The following is a 22,050-nucleotide window of genomic DNA, read 5'->3' as shown; positions in this document are numbered from 1 at the left end:
ATGGAGGGCGCATAACGTAATGTCTAGTAATAAGAACAACGAAAAGTTTTACTTCGTTGTAAATAATTTGGAATACAGATGAAAAGCCATGACCCCTTTTTATATGCAGAGAATTGTAGTATTACGCTAAATTAAGCGAAATATTATAAATGGTAAATAATTATAAAGTAAGAGATTGTATGTAATATACTTAATAATAACGAAGTGTAAATGATATTCAAATAAATACATTAATAATAAATGTAATGAGTTGTTTTATTTTTACGAAAATTATGAAACATTGTGAATGACAAATATATTTCGTCCATTACTTTAAGTCTTAAGTACTGATGCCCGTTATTAATAAACAATCTATCCAATGTTTTATCTTCCAAAGGTATAATGGTTGACCATTTGAACATTTCTTCGAAAATACGTCATATTATTATGTTTAACGTCATTAATATATTTTTAGCTGGTTTAAATATGTTGTACACAAACATAGATTAATAAAGATTACTCACTCCTAACAAGAAAATGTACCCAGTTTTGAGAATTGAATAGTTGCGTAAAAAAGTTTTGCCACGTCTCCGTGCTAAAATATCCATAAAATATTTGAAATAATTATTTATTTATTATGTAAATTGCGCAGTATTAGTTATTTATTCGTAAATTTTCTCTAAAAATGTTTTTATTTGTCAAGAATTCAAAAAAAGATCTTACTAATAAGCCGTTTGTGGCTTCATTCAATTTCAAGGCGTCGAAGTATCTACTAATCTATGTACACAAATATAAGAATGAAATCAATTTTATAACTAAACGTTAGAAAAAGATTAGTAATTAGTATTAGAAGGTAAAATAATACAAAAATCAATCGCTTATATATTTTATTCTCCTTTTAAACAATACTCTTTACGAAATGCTAAACATCAATTACAAATCCTAGTCTCTCCGAGCGTATTAAATACAATAATTTCAGAATAATTCACTGAAGCCACGCTTACTGTGGCGAGTTTCGACAACTCGTCAACAGATGGCGCTACGAGTCTGGAGTACTGAATCACGCTATCGAAGTTTTCTCAACATTTTGTTTATATACAAGCTCCGAAATGAAACTCTAAGCACGGCTATTCTATAGGCATTATTACTTTGACTAACCGAAGATCTCTCTTTACCAAAGTAGTGACTCTAACTACATAGACAGATATAGAAAACTTTTAAGGCCATCTTGTGACAAGTTGTAGAAACTCGCCACGCTTACCTATGTTTGTATTATGGGAATCTACGAAAAATTGAGACGCCAAGTCTTTCGTTATTAATTAATGATTTTTGGAATGACCGACCATTTCTAGCATTATTAGCATTGAAGCTCTATTTTGATTAAGCAGAACTGAAAATTCGGTAATACTTAAGTAAGTATAATATTTAATTTAAGCGTAAATTATTTGCAAAAAAATATAGAATTGTTCGAATAACGGTTACGGCATTTTATTGCAATGCTATACAAAGTTGCTTAAAAATGTAAGCAGGTATAGTCCGCGCGAAACTGCTAGTCCGCTCTGAATATAGAAATGAGTCGCGTCGCCATAGCAAATTGTATGACTACACCTGCTCGCAACAACTTCAGAACGGACTAGCAGTTTGGCGCTAACTATAAAGTATTCTTTATATCTATAGATTTTGTTCATAAACTAATTTTCAATTCCGCTTAATTCAAACATTAATTAATTTTAAATATACGCACGAAATTTTATAATGGTGCTGTAAAGTATTAAGAATTGTGGAATAGAAGGAAATATTATGACAAAGGACGGAAATATATTAAATGAAGGGACAACGAAATATTGGACAACACATTTTCGTTTTTTTGTACATACAATACTGAATTATTTATCTGTGACCAAAGATATTCGAATATGTCTAGCTAGATTAATCTGGCTGAAAAATTAAGAAAACAGAGCTTAATAAGTTTTTTTTTAAATTCCCGCCATTTTTTTATCTGTCGCGCCAGCGTTGAGCGTGAAAACTAGAAAATAGGGCTTTATTTTTTATCTATGACGGCATTGTAGACGTAATTATTTATCTGTGGCATACGCAATCACGGAAAAGCGGTGATTGGACAGATAAAATAAAAAAACAGGTACACCTATCGGCAACTACTTATTCTATTGTATATTTGAAATTTCATTCCTTATTCAATATAGAAATACTGAGTATTTTAACCGCATAAAACATATTTGCAATATATAAAAATATCAATCTTTTGCTATAAACAAATCCTTAATAGAATCGATTGTGTACCGATATTCTCAAATAAAAACGCAACAGAACGGTAGAGGTCACATTGGTCGCTTGGTCGAGGCAATCATTAGGCGTGAACTTATTTCGGAAAATAATATGTACGTATTTGTAGATTGTGAATAGAAGCAAGGAGCGAGGGTATTTTTTTATACGTAATAAAAATATAAAATAAATTAAAAAGTACTAAAAGGAATGGAATTCATTATCACGTCTTCTAATTATTTTAAACTTTTGTTAAAAACATTTTTTTATGTCATAAGCAAAACTATTTTTGTTTACATTTTATTCACCACTATTTTAAAGACAAATCAGATTTGACCATTATACTAAATTTTATTTATTAAGATTCCCGGATGTTCCCGAAAAAGCACCAAAATTTGAATAAATTTATTTACGAGGTTTCCATTAAATACTAATTTAGTATTTTATTTACTTTGTAGTGACATAGAAGTCGGTTGATTTTTTAATAATCTATCTATGTTTATCGAATCAAAGCAATGCAAAATACCATTATCGATATAGACCAAGGACCAAGGTGACCTCTTTTGCCCGTCGGCCATTTTATATCTGAGCTCGAGGCGGAAAAAAATAATACCTGCTCACATCTGCAATACAATATTAAATAAATACGATATGTATCTTAAAAAGGGCCAATGATAGACTAGGAAACAGATTTTGAAGGATTTTGACGAATTTATTATCTGTTCCCATAATTGTGACGTCACTTATTCGCAAATCTAACGTATTTTTAATTTATTTATATTTAATTAAGGCGTCATCGCTTAAAATAACTACGATATTTTACTCTCATGTTTTGATGTTTGATATTCGTTATGATATAATTCAAATGAGAGACAAGGCATGATATTGAATTATTAACGAACGAATCCATTTTTATAATATTTTAACTAAAGATAATTTATTAATAATGTAGGCACAGGTATTTACTCTCCTGTAAAACCAAATATTGCCATAATGTTTAATAAGTGACGTCACAAAATCGACCCCTAAGTCCACCCTATCGTATTTCACCCCTTCCTAAATAATTAGAGCCAAAAGAGCGCCAGTACTAACTATTCTGCATTGTTTCAAGTTTCAAAAGTATTCAAGCTCAATGGGTTAAGTGGAAGATTAAAATTTTGTTGCTAATTTTGATCCATACTAACATAGCGTTAAAAAAAAGCTTGTATAGTGCACGGCAAACTTCTAGTCCGCTCTGAAGTTGTTAGCAAGTTTAGTTAACATATACTCCATAACATTACGAGCACACTAACGCAGCTGTGTACCCCGCGCTGTCGTAGTCCCGCTGATATCTACAATTTGCTATTCCGACGCGACTCGTTTCTATATTCGCAGCGGACAAGCAGTTTGGCGCGTACTATAAAAAGTATTTTGAAACATTCTTCTGGCAATCACTCTATTATATATTATGTAAAGAAACATCCTAATACCGTACTATAACAGTAAATAAAGTCACAGTAAATCATGTGATGTAAGATTGCACTATGATAACTAGCTTATGCTAAGATAAGGGTGCTCACACACGGACAGTAATATTGACGGGTATTGAATATGTATTGATGAAATAATACTTTGATATTTGAAGGTAAAAATCAAAAATGCTACCTAAACTTTAGTATATGGCTACTTTATTTTTATACGAGACATTCTGACTTGGTCTTCAATAGTTTAGCTAATAACAAATATTAGTTTTTTTACCATATTATTGAAAGATAATATATTTTTATTATATATAAACGTTATCAAACATAAAGATGAAATAATACTGACATTATACAAGTTACTGTCAATATTACAAGTGTGTAAACACCCTAACATATTAAATAAATCGATGTACAACGACATGAGCAACTAAAATAGGTATAATTTCATATAATCGAGTATGTCTAAGGTCTAAAGCGAGTAAACGGACAGTTCGCAAGAATTCCATAAAAATCGATTCCAATCCAACATTATCAATATTCAATCCACATTTTCAACTAAGCAACATAACAATAATTTACAGAAAACTGTTCTTTTGTATCGATATTATTACTTTCATATAAAAAAAACCTTAACCAGTAAAATAATACTAATAATCGTAAAAATTATCGGTTCTTAAAACCAGACGCGTTACTATGTTGTGCGAAATATCAGAAAAAACGTAAATAGAAAAGTTGTAAACAAAAAAATTGCAACGCCCCTACACTTCGATCCCTAAAAATCAATTTGAAGAACTGACTAAAAATAATCGATAATTAATCATTACCATATCGCTTAACTATAAAAAAAGAAAAATAATTGGCGCGAAAACTGACACTTGTCTCCATGACATTTCATTTTTTCAGTTCATCAGGCGACGATAACATTACATAACCATGAATTACATTTATAAATATGCGTAATTAACATTTGGTTCTTTCGTTTGACTATCAATACTTGCAAACACATTCACACGACCATTCTTACTATCACATTGCCTTTTAGGTTCGAACTCTAAATTTCCAAAAATTTAATTCAAATGTAAGCGTAAGTCAAAAATATATTCAAAAAGTTTTGTGTAGGTACATAGAGTTATAATTTTTTGATATATTTTTGAAAAATATATGGTGATTAATTAAATTTTTGGAGATTTGTAGTGTCGCCTGGGCAGTTAGAAGTCGTTGTCGCTCGAGGCGTCGTATGTCTCTGCGATCTGTGCGGGCGGCGGGGCTCGCACCGAAGTCGCTAGTACTGGCCCGTGGAACGACTGCGAGCGGAGAACATTGCTGAAACATTGGATGTAATATATAAATAATATAACAAATGTATTTACAGTGATATAGTCCGCGCCAAACTAGTCCGCTCTGAACATAGAAACGAGTCGCGTCGCAATAGAAAATTGTAACACTCGCCCGCGGGCACATGGCTCAGTTTAGTGTGCCTTAAACCTGCGCGCAACAACTTCAGAGTGGACTAGAAGTTTGGCGCGGACTATAATTGCCAAGACAGACTTCGTGTTGGTGCTAGCAACATTTATACAATCACTTTTATAAAAAGAATTGTGCTAAGACTCTCTAGCTGTATTTTCGTATGTGAGTTCATATACAAGAAAAATCTATAAGTACATTATTTATTAAATATGTACATATTCTTAATTCTAGCTAGTAATTTTACTCCAACTTTCTACAAAAATTCTATGAAATAAAATATTAAATTTATAAAAGTACTGATACTAAGGTAATTCTATTATAATGAAATATTAACTAAACAACTTTCAAATTTTACTTAAATAAATAACTGAAATATTACACCTAAGCTAAATATTTTAAGAAATATATTTATCATTATACTGTATGTATAAAATATACATGAAATACTTTTTATCATTATTTTTTAAGGTTTTCTTGTTCATTTATATTCTGAAAGGTTCTTTTGCGATGCTTTATTAAATAAAAAGACATATTAAACCAGACACACAATTTCGTAACATACAAATTTAAAAATAGAACCCAAAAAATAAATTGCAACTATAAAATCAACATTTATTAACTATGCTGTGTTTATATATAAGGCATTATGTGGTGCATAAACATTTATTCAATTTGTCAATATAGTTAGTTAGTTAGTTAGTGGGATAGCGCGAGGACCCAAAATGAGTCTTGGCCTCCGACAATAAGAGCCTCCATTTCGGTCTGTCCTGCGCCGTCTCCCGCCAATCGTCCACGCGGAGGTCGCACAGGTCCTTCTCTACTTCGTCTTTCCAGCGATACTTGGGGCGGCCAACCGGACGGCGCCCACTCGGCACAGCCAAGTACGCTCGCTTTACAGCACGATCCTCTCCCATCCTTTCAACGTGGCCCAGCCAGCGGAGTCTGTGTGCTTTTATCTCACCGATGATGTTCGGCTCGGCCACTAGATCTTCCAACTCCTTATTCTTTCTTCTTCTCCATATTCCTTCTTCTGTTTGTGTGGGCCCTAGGATTTTCCTTAGGATCTTACGTTCTGTCACCAGGAGTTTGTTTTCCTCTTTTTGTGTGAGTGTCCAAGCTTCACATCCATACAACAGTATAGGTCGTATTACTGTTTTGTAAATGCGGAGTTTAGTGCGTTTACTGAGAAGTTTGGACACGAGCACCTTGTGGAGTGCAGCACTACAACGAAGAGTATTTTGGATCCTGGTGTCTATTTCCTCTTCCCTGGTGTTAGTGTCCGTTATAATGCTGCCCAAATATTTAAATTTACCCACACCTTTGTATGTGACAGCACCAACTTTTAGGTTTGTCCTCGGTCTCCTGGTGTCTTTGTGCCGGCGTATATGTAAATATTCCGTCTTGTCGTGGTTAATCCTAAGGCCCACCTTCATTGCCTCTTTCTCTAGTACTTGAGCTGCTTGCACTACTTCTTCCTTCCTCTGTCCTAGTACCGCAAGGTCATCTGCGTAGCCTATCACCTTATGTTGACCATTGAGCGTTACTCCACCATCGAGCGCTAGGACTTGTCTGATGATGTGCTCAAGTGCCAGGTTAAACAACATAGGTGCTAAGGCGTCCCCTTGTTTTAGACCGGTAAGTACTTCGAACATGTCCGTTAACTCTGCCCCAACTCGAACTGCTGCCCTACTTTCCTGTGTTACTATTTCGATCATCCTGATGAGCTTGGATGGAATTTCATAGTTTTTAAGTATATTAATCAGGCACTTACGGTCTATGCTATCATATGCCTTGGCAAAGTCTACGAACAGCGAGTGAATGTCCTGTGCATACTCCCATTTTTTCTCCATAAGTTGTTTAAGGAGGAAAATTTGGTCCACAGTGCTACGGTTGGGCCTAAAACCACACTGGTAGTCGCCCACTAAGGCCTCAGCGTACGGCTCCAGTCGTTTGAGCAGCACATATGATAAAACCTTATACGCCGTCGGTAGTAGGGCAATCCCACGGTAATTCGTGCATTTTTTCCTTGAGCCTTTTTTGTGTATTGGGCATATGACAGCAACGTTCCAATCGCTCGGTATTTGCTCCTTGTTCCAGATTTGAAGCAGTAGGTTGTAAAATCTCGTGTGCAAAGTATCTCCGCCGTACTTCCAGAGCTCACCTGGGAGGTTATCAATTCCTGGTGCCTTATTGTCTTTTAATCTGGATATAGCGTATCTTATCTCTTCAAAGCTTAGCGGTAGTACCTCTTCATTATTCTGGGGGGCATTGACTTCCATGGCCTCTTGGGGTGATGGACAATTCAAAAGGTTTTTAAAGTATTCTAGCCACTTACGTTTTATTTCCACCTGGTCAATGACGAGATTATCATCATCATCCTCTAAGATCTGCACAGTGGGCTGGTAACCTTTCTTAACATTCTTAACTTCCTGATAAAATTTCCTACTATTGTTTGTTCTTATATGGTTTTCCATATTTCGTACGGTGTCATCCATAAGTTTCCTTTTAGCAAACTTTATTATTTTCTTGGTATTAGTACGCAGCTCTTCATACTTATCTTTCCATGTTTCGTCTTGTTCCGCCAGTAACTTAAGTTCCTTTCTCTTACTTAGCATTATTTCACATTCCGGCGTTATCCAGTTTCTTTTCTTTGTACGCGGTTTTTTCCCTAAGGTCTTCATTCCGACTTCTTTTATTATGTCTTTCATGTTCTTCCACTCTTCCTGAATATCATCTGACATTGTTAAGCCTTCAAATCTGTTAGTAAGCTCTAACTGAAAATTCGCAAGAGTTTGTTTATCTTTAAGCTTTTCTGTATTTACACTTTCTTCTCGTACTATTGTTCTTGCCTTACTAACTTTTATTTTAGACCTTACTTTAATTCCTATCATGTAGTGGTCACTATCACAGTCCGCTCCTCTAAATGTCCTAATGTCTTCTATAATACTTTTATGTCTAATGTCTATAAGGACATGATCAATTTGGTTTACCGTCTTACCATCAGGTGATTTCCAGGTTCCCTTATATATTTCCTTGTGAGGGAACATGGTGCTCCGGACTACCATAGATTTAGATGACGCAAAGCTAATCATTCTAAGTCCGTTGTCGTTGGTCTTCTCGTGCTTACTGTATCTTCCTATGGTGGGCATAAACGCCTCTTCTCGTCCTACTTTAGCATTAAAGTCACCTAACAGAATTTTGGCATCATATTCTGGGATCTCATCATACACGCGTTCCAGGTCTTCATAGAAATTATCTTTGGTATCGTCATTTGCCTGTTCTGTCGGTGCATAGACGTTGATGAGAGAGATATTATAGAACTTGCCTTTAATACGGAGCACTGATATCCTGTCGGATATTGGTTTAAACTTTGTGACACATGATAGCGTTTTTGTATCAATTAAGAAACCTGTGCCGTTAGTGTGTTTATCGTAGTCAGACCCACTATAAAATAGCGTATAGCCATTGTCTAATAAACACTCCCCACTTCCAGGCCAGCGAACTTCTTGTAGAGCTGCTATGCCAGCTTTATAGCTACGTAGTTCTCTGGTGACCTGATATATGGCGCCTGGTCTGTACAGGCTTCTTATATTCCACGAGGCAAATCGTATGTCCATTAATCCATGCCGTAAGTCATTATGGGGATCAGATCGTTTTTCTCTTATTGTCGGTTTCGTAACATGATTTTTTTTTTACGTGAGCGGGGTGTTAACCCGCCGCACAACCCCCAATATGCTGGAGGACCACAGCCATCGTTGGTCAGCGAGTCCATCGGACTTAGCCAGTAGCTAGCTGGGCTGTACTACCGACCATTCCCCCATCCGCCACCCGGGGGACGCTCCCCTACGCTGTGAGGCCCAGCGCGGCCCAGCGCGTGCAATAAAATTTATATTAATTAATAATAAAATCTTAAAAAATAGCCGGAAGCCATTAAATACATAACAATGCGATGTAAAATTGATAACATATATTTAATAACAATTTTATTTAAAATGATATAAGCGAATGGTTTTGAAAGACTTGATTTTCCATAAACAAAATTTCTAATCATTCCGAACGCTAAAGACAAAAGCATATTTTTTATTCCGCCTTCTAATTCTATTAATTCCTTATAAACTATTTTTATATACTTTAAACAGCTTAAATTAATAGAAATATATTTTACATATACTGGCTACGCAGAATATCAAAGACAAACAAAAAAGTAAACAAACGAAATGAAAAACCAAGACTTAATAATAGCCAAAAGTGTGAAGCGCACCATAAAAGCTTTTTTTTTAATATAAAGTAGTGGCAAAACACCCAGAATCCGTGCCAAATTTTTCTCCCGGATGCCAGCTGTCACTTTGACATTTGACTAACCTTACTCGACAAGATGGCCGCCCGCGTGACACTAGCCAGAATTTCATGCATTTTGAGATCTGTCACGCTCTAGAATTTACAATAGGAATTAATTTTAAATTTACTTCAACCTCAGCCTTATTATTTAATTTAATCCGATATAATATAAATAAATATATTAATAAAATCATAAACTAAAAAGCCTCGGCAACGAAGAAAATATAAGGCTCTCTACAATATTATGTAGCTTAAACATATAATATATATATATATATATATATATATATATATATATATATATATATATATATAATCTATTAGTAAATCATGACGTCAAAGTATAATTAAAACTTTTATAATGCAGGAAGAATGCCTGCACGACACATACACTTAATAAAACAAATTCAAGTATGCCGTCCAGTTATGGACACCTGTATTGAAAACCAAAATGGATTGTAATTCTACCTGACGTCGGCTACAGATGCGACAATTTCTAACTAATAAAATGTTCCCTAATACAGTTTATCACAGCTTTTGTAGTATTGCTGCTACTACCCCTGAGGACTAAATGGGAACACAGCTGCGCTTAACACTGCTGTTATTGAGAAAAAATTGATGTGACAGTGGTGCCTCAAGAGTCGAAACACAGAGGGTTTTTCTTCTTTGCCCCTTATATCTTGGGTGAGCAGTCCTTGTCATCATATTCCATCAGGGCCCTACGACTTTCAACCGTCTATTTTTTTTAACCGACTTCCCAAAGGAAGAGAGGTTATCTATTCGACACGTGTATATATATATATATATATATATATATATATATATGATATCGATATAGTTGTTTGATAAAATTGCCAATTTTATTATCTGTACCTCAGGTAGACGCCGTGACGTCACTTTAATTTAAAAATAATGAGCCATGACGGCAGAGTCGTATTCGAGAATGAGGGTAGTTTACCGTGGGACACGGACCCGGTCGCATCTCCTATACGAAACTGTCGGTTTACCTAATTAACGCGTTTGATCGCTATGGTTATTTTGCTATATACTTGACTAACTGTGATAACTTATTTTATTATTACTGAATAACTGACTGACGTGTCCCTTTGATGTCTTAATTGTGTTTTATCCGATATATATATATATATATAATATATATATATATATATTTATAAGAGTGTAGTTAGGTTAGGATAGGTTAGGTTAGGTTATGTTAGTTACCTGGCGGTCTTGGGCGGAGTCTTGGCGGTCTTGCCGAGCGCCGCTGCCTTCCGCGGGTCGTACGATGCCCTTCGCTTCCATTTCTCTAATTCTTGTTTCTTTTGTTCTGGAAATACAAATTATAATTTCTTTAAATATCAATAAATCGTGTTGTGTTTTAATATTAATAGTCGTGTGTATAATTCTTTAAATATTAAGAAATACTAATAAAAGATTTATTAGAGATGGTTATTGGTCAATCACCGTGATTTTTCAATTACCATAGATTTTTTTTAGTATTTTTATAAATGAAATTAAATATTGTATACAAATCGGACAATCCCATTCTGTACACTATACTACTCGGATCTATTTTAAACCATCGCTACATACGTTAAATGACCCGCCCCAACAAATGCCATCAACTTTACAAAACAAACACATCACACCTTAATTGGTCAACCATCACATAACAAACCGACCTCACTACCTCTAGGTGACCTATATGCTATCGTGTGCTGCACTTCGCGAGTCCAGCCTAACATTCTTACAACTCATAACACAAAATCCCCTTTTCACACCTAAATTGGTCAACCATCAACTAACTGACCAAAATCCCTCCACATTTGTTCAAACAACATATAACTGACCCATCTCCTGTTGCCTCTTTAAATAACCCACAATTTACCCATTCCACTCCTAAATTGGCTACGACGACCAAAATCCCTCTACACTTGGTCAAACACTTCATAACTGACCCATCTCATGTTGCCGTGGGCTGCACCTCGGGGGTCTACAAACCTAACCTAAGAAAACTCACTACCTCACAATACAGAATCCCTTTTACACGCCTAAATTGGTCAACTACAACTGACCAAAATCCCCCTTGGTCAAACACCTGACACTGACGTATGTTATGTTACCGCGCACTGCACCTCGTAAATCTACCTCGACAATCGCACAAAAAAAAACATTTTTACGCCTAAATTGGTCAACCACAACTTAACTGACCAAAATCCCTCCATACTTGGTCAAACAATATACAACTGACCCATCTCATGTTGCCTCGCGCTGCACCTCGCGGGCCGGTCCCCCAGCACCGCCACGTACGTCTTGCTGGGGTCTCTGCGCTGACCCGCTCAACCATAATCTAACTGACCCAACTCTTGTTGCCATGTGCTGTATCTTGCAAATCCTCGACAATCACACCAAAAAATCCCCCTTACACACCTAAATTGGTCAACCACAATCTAACTGACCACACCAAAATCCCCTTGGTCAAACATATCACAACTAACCCATTTCATGTTGCCGCGCGCTGCATATCGCTAGTCCAAAAACCTAACCTAACAAAACTCACTAACTAACAACACAAAATCCCCTTTTCACACCTAAATTGGTCAACCACAACCTAACTGACCATACCACAACTAACCGACCAAAATCCCCTTGGTCAAACACTATATAACTGACCCATCTCATGTTGCCTGGCACTGCACCTCGCGGGCCGGTCCCCCAGCACCGCCACGTACGTCTTGCTGGGGTCTCTGCGCAGGAAGCGCGCGGCGCTCTCGCTCTTGTACTTCGATATGTCGAGGTACCGCGGCTGGATTGGCTCCTTCTTCTTGCTTATCGATGTTGTTGAGGATGACATTGAGTAGTCACCGCTGTACCTGGAAGGAAATGTATCTTTTATTAAGGACAGAAGGTGGGTGAACTGTAGTTCGACCGGGGAACAGTGGCGTAACTGTAGAGTGTTAGGACTGGCAAAATGCCACAGGCCCCTCACCTGACGGAGCCTCGGGAGCAATAGAATGTAACCTACTCTACTCGATAGATATATGGTATGACTATTACCATCGAATAGAATTCAAGCTCGTTTGTAACCCTTATAAAAAGCACGCAAAGAGGTTTGTAGGTGGGCTCTTCTACATATAGAAATGCTTTTCGAAGCCCTAACTAACGTGCCAAAAGAGTTTGATAAGAAGTCAAAGTTTTTAAAATTTCAAAGAAGAAAGAGTTATCTATTTTCAAAAGCGAGTTTGAATCTCAACAAAATTACAGCTATACTGCTTTTATAAGGCAGAAACATTGTTCTACTAGCCAACTAACCTCTGCTTAGCTTGCGCAGGCGTCCCTCGCTTCCCTTGCCGCATCACAACCGGCGCACTCTCCGTCCCGCTCTCTCCCTCAGTATCACTTGTACCCGTCGTCAAAGAATTCTTCTCATGGCTGAATATCGACGAATTCCTTGGACTACTTCCATTAGTGGTCGAATTGGTGTCACTGTCGAGAATAAAAGTTTTCCGCTTGTCTACGGCCTCGTCTCTGGTTTTTGACAGGAACTCTATATTCTCTTTGGTCGGTGTTATGTCATCCACTATGTACGTTTTACGCTTATCGTCGTTGCGGCGTTTCGTTTTTTCTGTGGGTTGGTTTACCTGGAAATAGACCAAAGAGAGTGTCACTGATTTGAAGAAATCAATATAAAAATGTTTTTATTGTCTGTCAGTCTTATGCCCTGGTTGATTGGGAGAGAGAAAAATGCGAGTTTCATGGGACTTTTACAAAAAAACATTTTGTTTTTCAATTTCGAACATATGTAACTTATTTGCAGGACTACAAAAATTTTAATTTACCCAATTTCTTCCAAAATTTTAAATTTATACAATTTATCCAAAATTTTTAATTTTAAATTTAAGCTTTTTATTACCCATAATTGTTACAATAATAACTTATTAAAAAATAAGTCTAGTTTCTCAAGAAATAATGAAAAACCTAATCCACTGTCAAAAATTTCATACTTGTATTCGAATAGAGTTTAATTTATTTTTCCTACTGTTTCCAATAATTTTAATGATTTTAATAATTAACTAAAATTTTAATAAAAACTTATCTACGCTAAAATTTCTTTTAGAAAACTTCTATACCGTGATTCAGAATCATACAGCGCCATCTCTTGAGAAATTGCGAAAATACTCCATAAAAAATACTACGAAGCATATAAAACACGAGCTTTTGCCCGCGGCTTCGCTCGCGTTACGAAGAAATATTTTCATCCCCTATTTTATCCCCTTGGGGGTAGAAGTGATCAAAATCCTTTCTTAGCGGATGCCTACGTCATAACATCTACCTGCATGCCAAATTTCAGCCCGATCCGTCCAGTGGCTTGAGCTATGCGTTGATAGATCACTACGTCAGTCAGTCACCTTTGAGTTATATATATTTAGATTTTCTCTTCCTTACCTGAAAATTAGTGACATAATCCCTTGACAGAACCACATCATTGGTCATGGCCTGTCGCCGCAGATTCTCCCTGTAGTCCTTAGGCCTCAGATCCAGTATGTCCGAGTGTGTCGATGTGACCATGGGGTCTATGGGTAATGTGACCATCTGGTCATCTTCAGTCTCCTCTGACGAGTAGTCCAGGGTTAAATCAGCGATGTTCGTGGTGTGGAAGGATTGGGAACGGTGCACTGGTGAGGAGTGGCTGTAGAAGAAATATAGTTTTATTGAATTGGTGGTTGAATTCTCTGTGGTTTGACTCCGGCGGCACCGCGCCATACCTATTTCAAAGAATCCTTACTAATCAAACACCCTGTTCAAAAAACGGACATAAATTAATACATTAAAAACACACCTCGGCGAACTCAGGTCATCCTTGTTGCACTCTTGTCGTCTGGCCATCTGCTGTCTCTTTTTACCCTCCTGCGCCGCCTTCATGGGGTCGTAGGAGGATCGCTTCTTCCAGTTAGAGAACTCTACCTCTTTGGAAGCTAGCGCAGACGACGAACGGTGCTGGCTTGGTTTCTTTTGACCTGAAATTATAATGTAGAGTAGCTGCTATTATAAAAACTTTGTTTGTTTGTTTGTCTGTTTGTTTGTAAGGGCTAATCTTCGGAAATACTGAACCGATCATGAAAATTCTTTCACAATCAGAAGCTACACTATTCAGGAGTGCTATAGGATATATTTTATTATAATGAAACAAAAAGTTCAGAGAAAAATGGCATATTTATGCCAAGTCCGCGAAAATTGGAAAAGATCGGTACCCTTACCATGAGTTTTTAAGTTTTGACAAATATGACTGTTTTGGTATTTGTTTACGTATTGGCCCATACAATTTCCAAGTTCTGATAAAATCCGCTAGGGGCGCTGATTGGAATTTGTATGGGCAAATACGTAAACAAATACCAAAACAGTCATATTTGTCAAAACGTAAAATCTCATGGTAAGGGTACGGCTTTACCGGCGCGCGCTGACTAAACGGTTCGGTATAGACGAACATAATGTTGATCAAAAATGTTGCTCACTATTAGTTCGCACAACATAATTCCATCACAAATATACATATAATTAACGCTCAACGAAGTGGGCACGGGTCAGCTAATAAATATAAATCTGTAAAGTAAAATGTAGCCTATGTTATTCTCACAATTTATATGAATCACATCTACAAAAACTGCTTTAAAATAATGAACCTGAAATGAGAAGTAAGTAGAAAACGAACTCGTATGTTAAAATCCGTAAAGCCGTTTGGTTTGCAGGACGTGTCAAAATACATACAGAAACTCAAAAAGCCCTCTGCAGTAAAAATAAAATATCTCACAGAAAAGATTTTTTAGGACATAGTAGTAGCAAACGACTATGCAGTCCACCTTTTTTTTTGTTGACGAGGGGGAAACCTTCAAAAGGTACCCGGTGCCGTGGGAGCGACACGGGGTTATGTGGGATTTTTACCGCACTAAAACCCCCCGGTGGCCGTCCTCGGCGCTGCGTAGAGGACTCCGGGATCTCCAACGGAACGCAACCGGAGTCCTCTTAGCGCTGTGCCCCGTCGGGCTCCGCCCAGGTGAGCTTGATGCTCACCACACCGTCTGGTGGGCTCGACGGTATGCGACCCCACATACCGCCGTCCTTCCCGGGGTCGCTGGCCGGGCGGTTTGAGCTCCCACTCTTGTCGTCCGCAACCCCGGCCCCTTTTAGTCGCCTCTTACGACAGGCAGGGGATACCGTAGCCCTATTCTAGTCCCGGAACTACAGGGACAGTCACCTTTAAAACCTATCACTACTTTAAGATAATAACCTTAGCAACATATTCTATCACTTAACAGATGAACTTTCAATACTTCCACAAAATCTTGTTACAAAATGACTTGTAATTGTATTCATAATGACTTGTAATATAATTAAACCATACATACATGCAATTGGCCTAATATCGTACCTTTATATAAAGTCTCAGACCAAAGAAGAAAGACAAAGCCTCGCAGAACAATGTAATGAAATATAATTTGCACTAGCGTTAGCGCTATAGTACTTATGGTAGATTTATTTATTTATTACATAGATTTCGCAAATGATGCGAATGTAACTTTTCTATGAGATTTGGAATAATATTTAAAACCACTTCTAGACACAGATTTCTTCATATTTTTGTCATTTAATCCTACAACGTGACGACTTATCCGATTTTATTCTTTACACTTTATAATGTTTTACATATATAAATGTTTGCAAGTAACATGTTCTATCTCATAAAAATAATGTAGTGCTGCTGTATTCTGATTGATAAGATGTAGTCATAGATCACAACCTCAGATCATTTTCTAATCCTATTTGTAAATTACAGAAACCTATAGCCTACGGGGGGCAGTCTATAGCATATACCACACTCATTTGGTACTTCAATAACAAATAGACAATTCAGCATAATTTTGTTCTTAATCGCTCGACAGGCTCAGTCTATCTTTTTGTTCTGAGTATGCAATTTAAAATCGTTTAATTCTCCGATGGCCGCAATGGCCGCCATTAGCGAATTGCGGCAATATGGCCGCCAATGGCCGATTTACCGCGGATTATGTTCATTGTTTGTGTTTCCATTATTGCAAGGTTGTTTTTTTGGAAGGCGAAAGCTTACAGTTGATCTTATGAAAGTCTATGGATGGCTAAAACCATAGACAAAATAAAAGAACAGACTTTTAGCGCCCTTCTCAATCTATCCAATTTACCTACCAAAATCGAAATTCACGTATGAAGAAATTGTCAAACGGCGATCTTTTGTAAGCAAACATTGGCCCATGGACATCTGTAATCAATCCCAGATGGGGATAGATTCCTACCTAAGTCGACCATAGATGCGCCACTACCCCTAAGGGCTAAGCTGGAACGCCTCGGAAAAGTCTCCCTTCGAACCAGCAAAGCAGCAGCGCTTAACACTGCTTTTATTGGGCAGATATAGGTGTGGCAGTGGTGCCACTAGAGTCTAACTACAGAGGGTTTCACCACCACAGTACATGACACATGACGGGTATGTCAAGGTAGACCTCTCCGTGGTTTGACGATGGCACCGATGTTTCGCTCTACAGGACATCTAATAATGAGACACTCAACTTTGTCCTCAAAGGTTATTGAGTGTGACTGTGATCGACTGTATTACTTAGAAGCAAACCATTTTAATCGCAAGGGAAAGTGGAAAGAGACTTTTCTAGCGCCCGTTTTCAATAATCAATCTATCCAATGTTTTGCCTACCAAAGATAGATAAAAATTTCTGACCAGCCAGACAGATTTCTAAATGATGAATTGAGATGTCTGTTTCTGGGTCTGGGTGTTTGTGTATTTGTCTATGTGTATGTCCATAGCACCTACGACACAGGGAATCCTAGTGTGAGGCTGTGAGTATAGAAAGCGTTATTTTGTCTGTAACGACACGTGCCTGAAACGCTCAGTGTCTGTACATAAAAACAAAGATTATTATTGCATGCTACAATGCAAAAATATTTCGTGCTTCCGATCACCTGTTTCCAATAAAACCCGCCATTACAATTTCCGGAAAGCAATATGGCGGCCGTGAAGAATCAATTTTAGTACAAAATTGCCATTGTTTTTGTTGTCAAAATAAGACCTGTTTTATTACGAAAGTCTTTGAAATAATAGCTGTAATTGAAGTCACAATTGATTTTGGCGGTAAATAAGGAAACATAACAAGTGTGTCAGACGCGTACCGTAACAGACACAAAAATATTATTCTATGTCCGTTATTAATAATCAATCTATCCAATATTTCAACCAAAGACCGAAATTGCAAAATTAGGCCAAAGAAATTAAAAAACCGCGTATCATAAGTGCCTGTTACATATTAAAATGTCTGAATTCCGCGATTATAAATAATGTCTAGTATGTGAAATTCCGATGTTTACTTAGTACGAAATTTTCAAATGTCGATATTTGGTAGGCAAAGCGTTTGATAGATTGATTATTAATAACGGACGCTATACAATGTTTACTCTTATTGACGTAGGTATATCTACCATAACACAGCCGGGCCATGCTTGTCAAAATAATATATAGAACATTGATTAATTTATTTTGTCTGATACGACACGTTCATTGACTGTAAATATTAATCAGGCCTATCAGATTACAGACAGGTATAGAATCCAAAAATAAATTAAATTGAAATATGCATTGGTAGACTTCACATACCTTCGAAAATATTTTAAGAACTTTAGACGTGATTTCTTTTAGCAAGCAATATAGTGTGCCTCGGATTCGAACCTCGGACCACTCGTATGTGTATTAAAGTTATTATCTCACCTTTATCTTGGCTTTTCGGCTGGAACTCCCTAGTAGAAGACCTAGATTTAGTCAGCCTACTCAAAACAGCCTGTCGCGTTGGCTCCGATATCCTTCTACTCTGATGATTGGTCGGCTTCGGCCTCTCCTCTCTCGCCATTGGTGGTTCTGACATCCTCGTGTTCAAATTCCGATCCTTATTGGTCACTCTGACTGAGTTCCTGACCAATCCCGGCCCGAATTTCCTCTGCATCTCTGGTGTATTCGGACATCGAGGCGAATTTGCTGGGGCTATCGATTTCAAATCCGGAGAATCGATCCTTCCTCTGTGAACTGTACGTTTGTACCTCAAATCCTGCGATTTATCGAACGATCCGTTGTCGGATTCATCGGTCAAGTAGTCCTTGTCTTCAGACTGACCGCTCGATCTTCTTGAAGTAAGTCTGACGTCCAAGTAATTGTTGTTTTTATTGACTGTGTTGAAGGAACTCGATCGTTTAATGGACGTGCCGAAAGCAGTATTATTTCCACTGTACATAGGCTTTATTTGCTTTGTGGTGCCGTCGCTGAAGACTCTCTGATGGCTCTTCTTGTTGTCTTGGCAACGTGTTTGTTCGATTCGCGCGTATCCCTTCGCTTCTAACGCGTTGTTCTTCAGTACCGTCTTAAGACATACGGTCTGATTGGCGTTGCTCACGTCATTGGGAAAGTATTCCGTCGCGTTTCGGCCATCGAAGGATCTGTGTCGTGTGTGTGTTTTCCTGTGAGGTGACAGTATAGCCTCGACGTCATATTGTGGTCGGTTTGACAGAGTTTTGTCATCAGAACTGTTGCTTAAGAGCCCTCTATCAGAGTTTGGACTGTTCATATTCGAGTCCCGACCTCGTCGATCGGTTTCGAGGGATCTTGTCGCGCTGTTGAGGAGAATTCTGGTAGTCTCCGGGATTTTTGTGGAGCCGGTGATGACGTAGTTCCCTGGACTTCTTAAAGGACTGCTGTCGCCTGAATTATCCTTCTTCCTAAGACGATAGTTGAGTGAGTTTGATCGACTAAGCTGGGATAGTGGCAGCCGGGAGACCAGCGTCTTCTCGCTGATTAAGCTGGAGGTGAGTTGCGAAGGAATGTTGCTAAAGTTGCTAGTTCTGGAAGAGTGTAGTTTGGCCTGTAGATTTGTTATCGCATTCTGAGTTTTCAGGAGGTACGACTCCGTGTCTTGTGGCGGGATGAGATCCTGGAACAATACAAAAACAGAATTTAGTAATCAGCCCAATAACTTTTAAAATTGTTTTGAAAATAAGAAACAGAAATTAGAAATTTGGGCAATTATTTTTTGTTTTTACTATGTATGTAACGGAATCTTTGAAATCGATTTTTACCCACTCTGAATGGTCCGATTAATATCAAGATTATATCAAGAACCGATGACAATACGCGATTTTAATAATTTTGTCCCATTCCCCTCATTGGGATCATCAGGATTCACGATTTTCCTTGTGCGATTTTAGCGTGGTTTTTAGTTTTTAAACCATAATTATTGTCCTATTGTAACTTACACGTCAATAACTTATAATCTGTGCAATTTACTTATGCATGATTAGGTCAAGTTTATACTGCGGTCGCTTTGTTTTGTTGTTGACATTCAATATGCTGGTATTCTTGGAATCCTAAATTCACGTATCGTTGCCGCCTTGACCTATATCACATATACCGGTGTAGAGTTGCTGTGTTCTAGTTTAAAGGGTACTCAGATACAAGTTATATGGATCATTTTAACTTTATTCTTCTTCAACCAAACCACGCGGCGGTTTTTGATAATATAGGAGTGGCAGACGAGCATGCAGTCCAACTGATGGTAAGTGGCTACTGCCGCCCATGGACATCTGTAATCAACCCCAGGTAGGATTAAATATTCCTAACTGAGGTCGGTCACAGATGCGCCGCTACCCCAGAGGACTAAGCTGGAACGCCTCGGAAAAGTATGTCTCCCTTACCACACCCTTCAAACCAGAACACAGCAGCGCTCAACACTGCTATTATGAGGTAGAAATAGGTGTGGCGGTGGTGAAGCCGGAGTTGAACCACAAAGGGTTCTACCACCCTTAACATATACTTTAGACCTAACCCCAGTTAGTTAGTTACGAGATAAATTCTTTGCCCAGCAATGTAGCACAGAATGTTTAAAGTTTGTGAAATATATGTGTTGTTAATTGAAAATGTTTAAAGGTTCCGTTTTGACGTACGCGTACGGAACAATAAAAGATTTAACTTTCCTAAAAGCCTTATAAAGTCCTTCATGACAACATAAGAAAAAGAATAATCAGAATTATCCGTCTGTCAGTCACAGACCAAACCTAATATTACTCAATGCCAAATTTTTAAGCGCGAAATTTCATGTTAGGTATGGAAATTATAAATTATTTGCTCATTATTCATTTCGTTACTTAACATTTACATACGGGTTCTTAAGTGTAATGTTAAGTGCGTTACATAAACTTAAACCTTATGTGATCGTTTAAAAGCGACGCAATGATAGCCTAGTTCTTTAAGTTATGACCAATTGGTAATAAGTTGCTCTGAAATATCATCATCATCATCATCAACCCATTATTGTCCCACTGCTGGGCACGGGTCTCCTCTCAGGATGAGAAGGATTAAGCCATAGTCCACCACGCTGGCCAAGTGCAGATTGGTAGACTTCACATACCTTTGAGATTTTTTTTTTTCAGTCAATCCAAGATAATTTCAGTGTGAAGCGGGATGAAAGTTTCTATATGAAATCTTGACTTCTTTCGCCCTATAATCCTGTGTATTTAATTATTTAATGTGAATAGAACCCTTCGTGGTTCGACTCCAGCGGCACCATCGCCACACCTATTTCCGTTATAACAGCAGTGTTAAGCGCTGTTGTGTTCTGGTTTGAAGGGTAAGTAAGGGAGGTATACTAGTCCGAGGCATTCCAGCTTAGTCCTCAAGAGTAGGGACATATCTGTGTACGACGTCAGGTAGGACTTATCTTATCTGGGGTTGTTTACAGATGTCCATGGGCAGTAAAATCCATTTACCATCAGGTGGACCACATTCTCATCTGCTACTTTTGACACGAAAAATCTTTTTTAACAATGTCAATGATTCCACATTACATAACAATACGGGAAGCGATACGAATGTGTAGACAGCTTACGATGTAACGACATGCGTGTTCGGCGAACATTGCGAAACGTTACGTTTAACGACAGCGGGAAACGAATTGATTTAAACCAGGACAATTACTTGGACTACTTTTTGAGTATTTTGAGCTATAAAAGAGATCAGTATGTTTCAACCACATAGGTACCACTGCCACACCTATTTCTACCTTGAAGCAGTCCTTTCGTTTCGTTTCAAGTAAAATTGTAATTCTAAGACTTTCTTAGAAAGATAAATCGTCATAAAATAGGCTTACAATTATACCATTAATATTTATTTATTGTAATAAGATATTTTTTATATTTGATGTTGTATTGTAGTGCTAAGTATGGAATAAGAGTTATTTTATTTTTTTCCTTATTTCTTTCTTCGTTCAAATGTCTATTTTGTATGTACATCCTCACTTCCTCACAAAGTAAGTTGTAGTAAAGATATAGAACTAGCAATTATTATAAAAACAAAAACCTGACTGCTTAAAAATATAGCTTATTCACTCCTAAACGAATCCAACGACACCTCATATGTTAGTCCGTCAAGCCGTTTGGCCTGCAGCGTGAC

General features: G+C 37.5%; 1 protein-coding gene across 3 annotated transcripts in view; it reads right to left on the bottom strand.

Annotated features, from left to right (window-relative positions):
- Nucleotides 1-2,702: 2,702 nt before the first annotated feature.
- The window catches only part of LOC140745930 (uncharacterized), a 73,326-nt gene continuing 53,978 nt past the window's right edge, over nucleotides 2,703-22,050 (bottom strand). The window contains exons 3-11 of one of the 3 annotated variants that reach the window (XR_012102717.1): nucleotides 18,328-19,537; nucleotides 14,371-14,548; nucleotides 13,977-14,220; nucleotides 12,843-13,171; nucleotides 12,230-12,403; nucleotides 11,782-11,807; nucleotides 10,752-10,857; nucleotides 9,555-9,623; nucleotides 2,703-5,048 (exon numbers count right to left, since the gene is read on the bottom strand). Coding sequence is in view for 2 of the 3 variants with exons in the window: in XM_073077893.1 (XP_072933994.1) it covers nucleotides 4,934-5,048; nucleotides 10,752-10,857; nucleotides 11,782-11,807; nucleotides 12,230-12,403; nucleotides 12,843-13,171; nucleotides 13,977-14,220; nucleotides 14,371-14,548; nucleotides 18,328-19,537 (2,382 nt within the window). In the remaining variant the exon portion in view is untranslated. Of the gene's footprint in view, nucleotides 5,049-9,554; nucleotides 9,624-10,751; nucleotides 10,858-11,781; nucleotides 11,808-12,203; nucleotides 12,404-12,842; nucleotides 13,172-13,976; nucleotides 14,221-14,370; nucleotides 14,549-18,327; nucleotides 19,538-22,050 lie in introns of all 3 variants that reach the window. The other 2 variants (XM_073077893.1, XM_073077894.1) reach the window with 2 other exon arrangements.

Source organism: Epargyreus clarus, unplaced genomic scaffold (genome assembly GCF_041222505.1).
Source record: "Epargyreus clarus isolate Ecla_fem2 unplaced genomic scaffold, WU_Ecla_fem_2.2 ptg000011l, whole genome shotgun sequence".
Lineage (NCBI taxonomy): Eukaryota > Metazoa > Arthropoda > Insecta > Lepidoptera > Hesperiidae > Epargyreus > Epargyreus clarus.
This window is presented reverse-complemented; position numbering and strand designations above follow the sequence as displayed.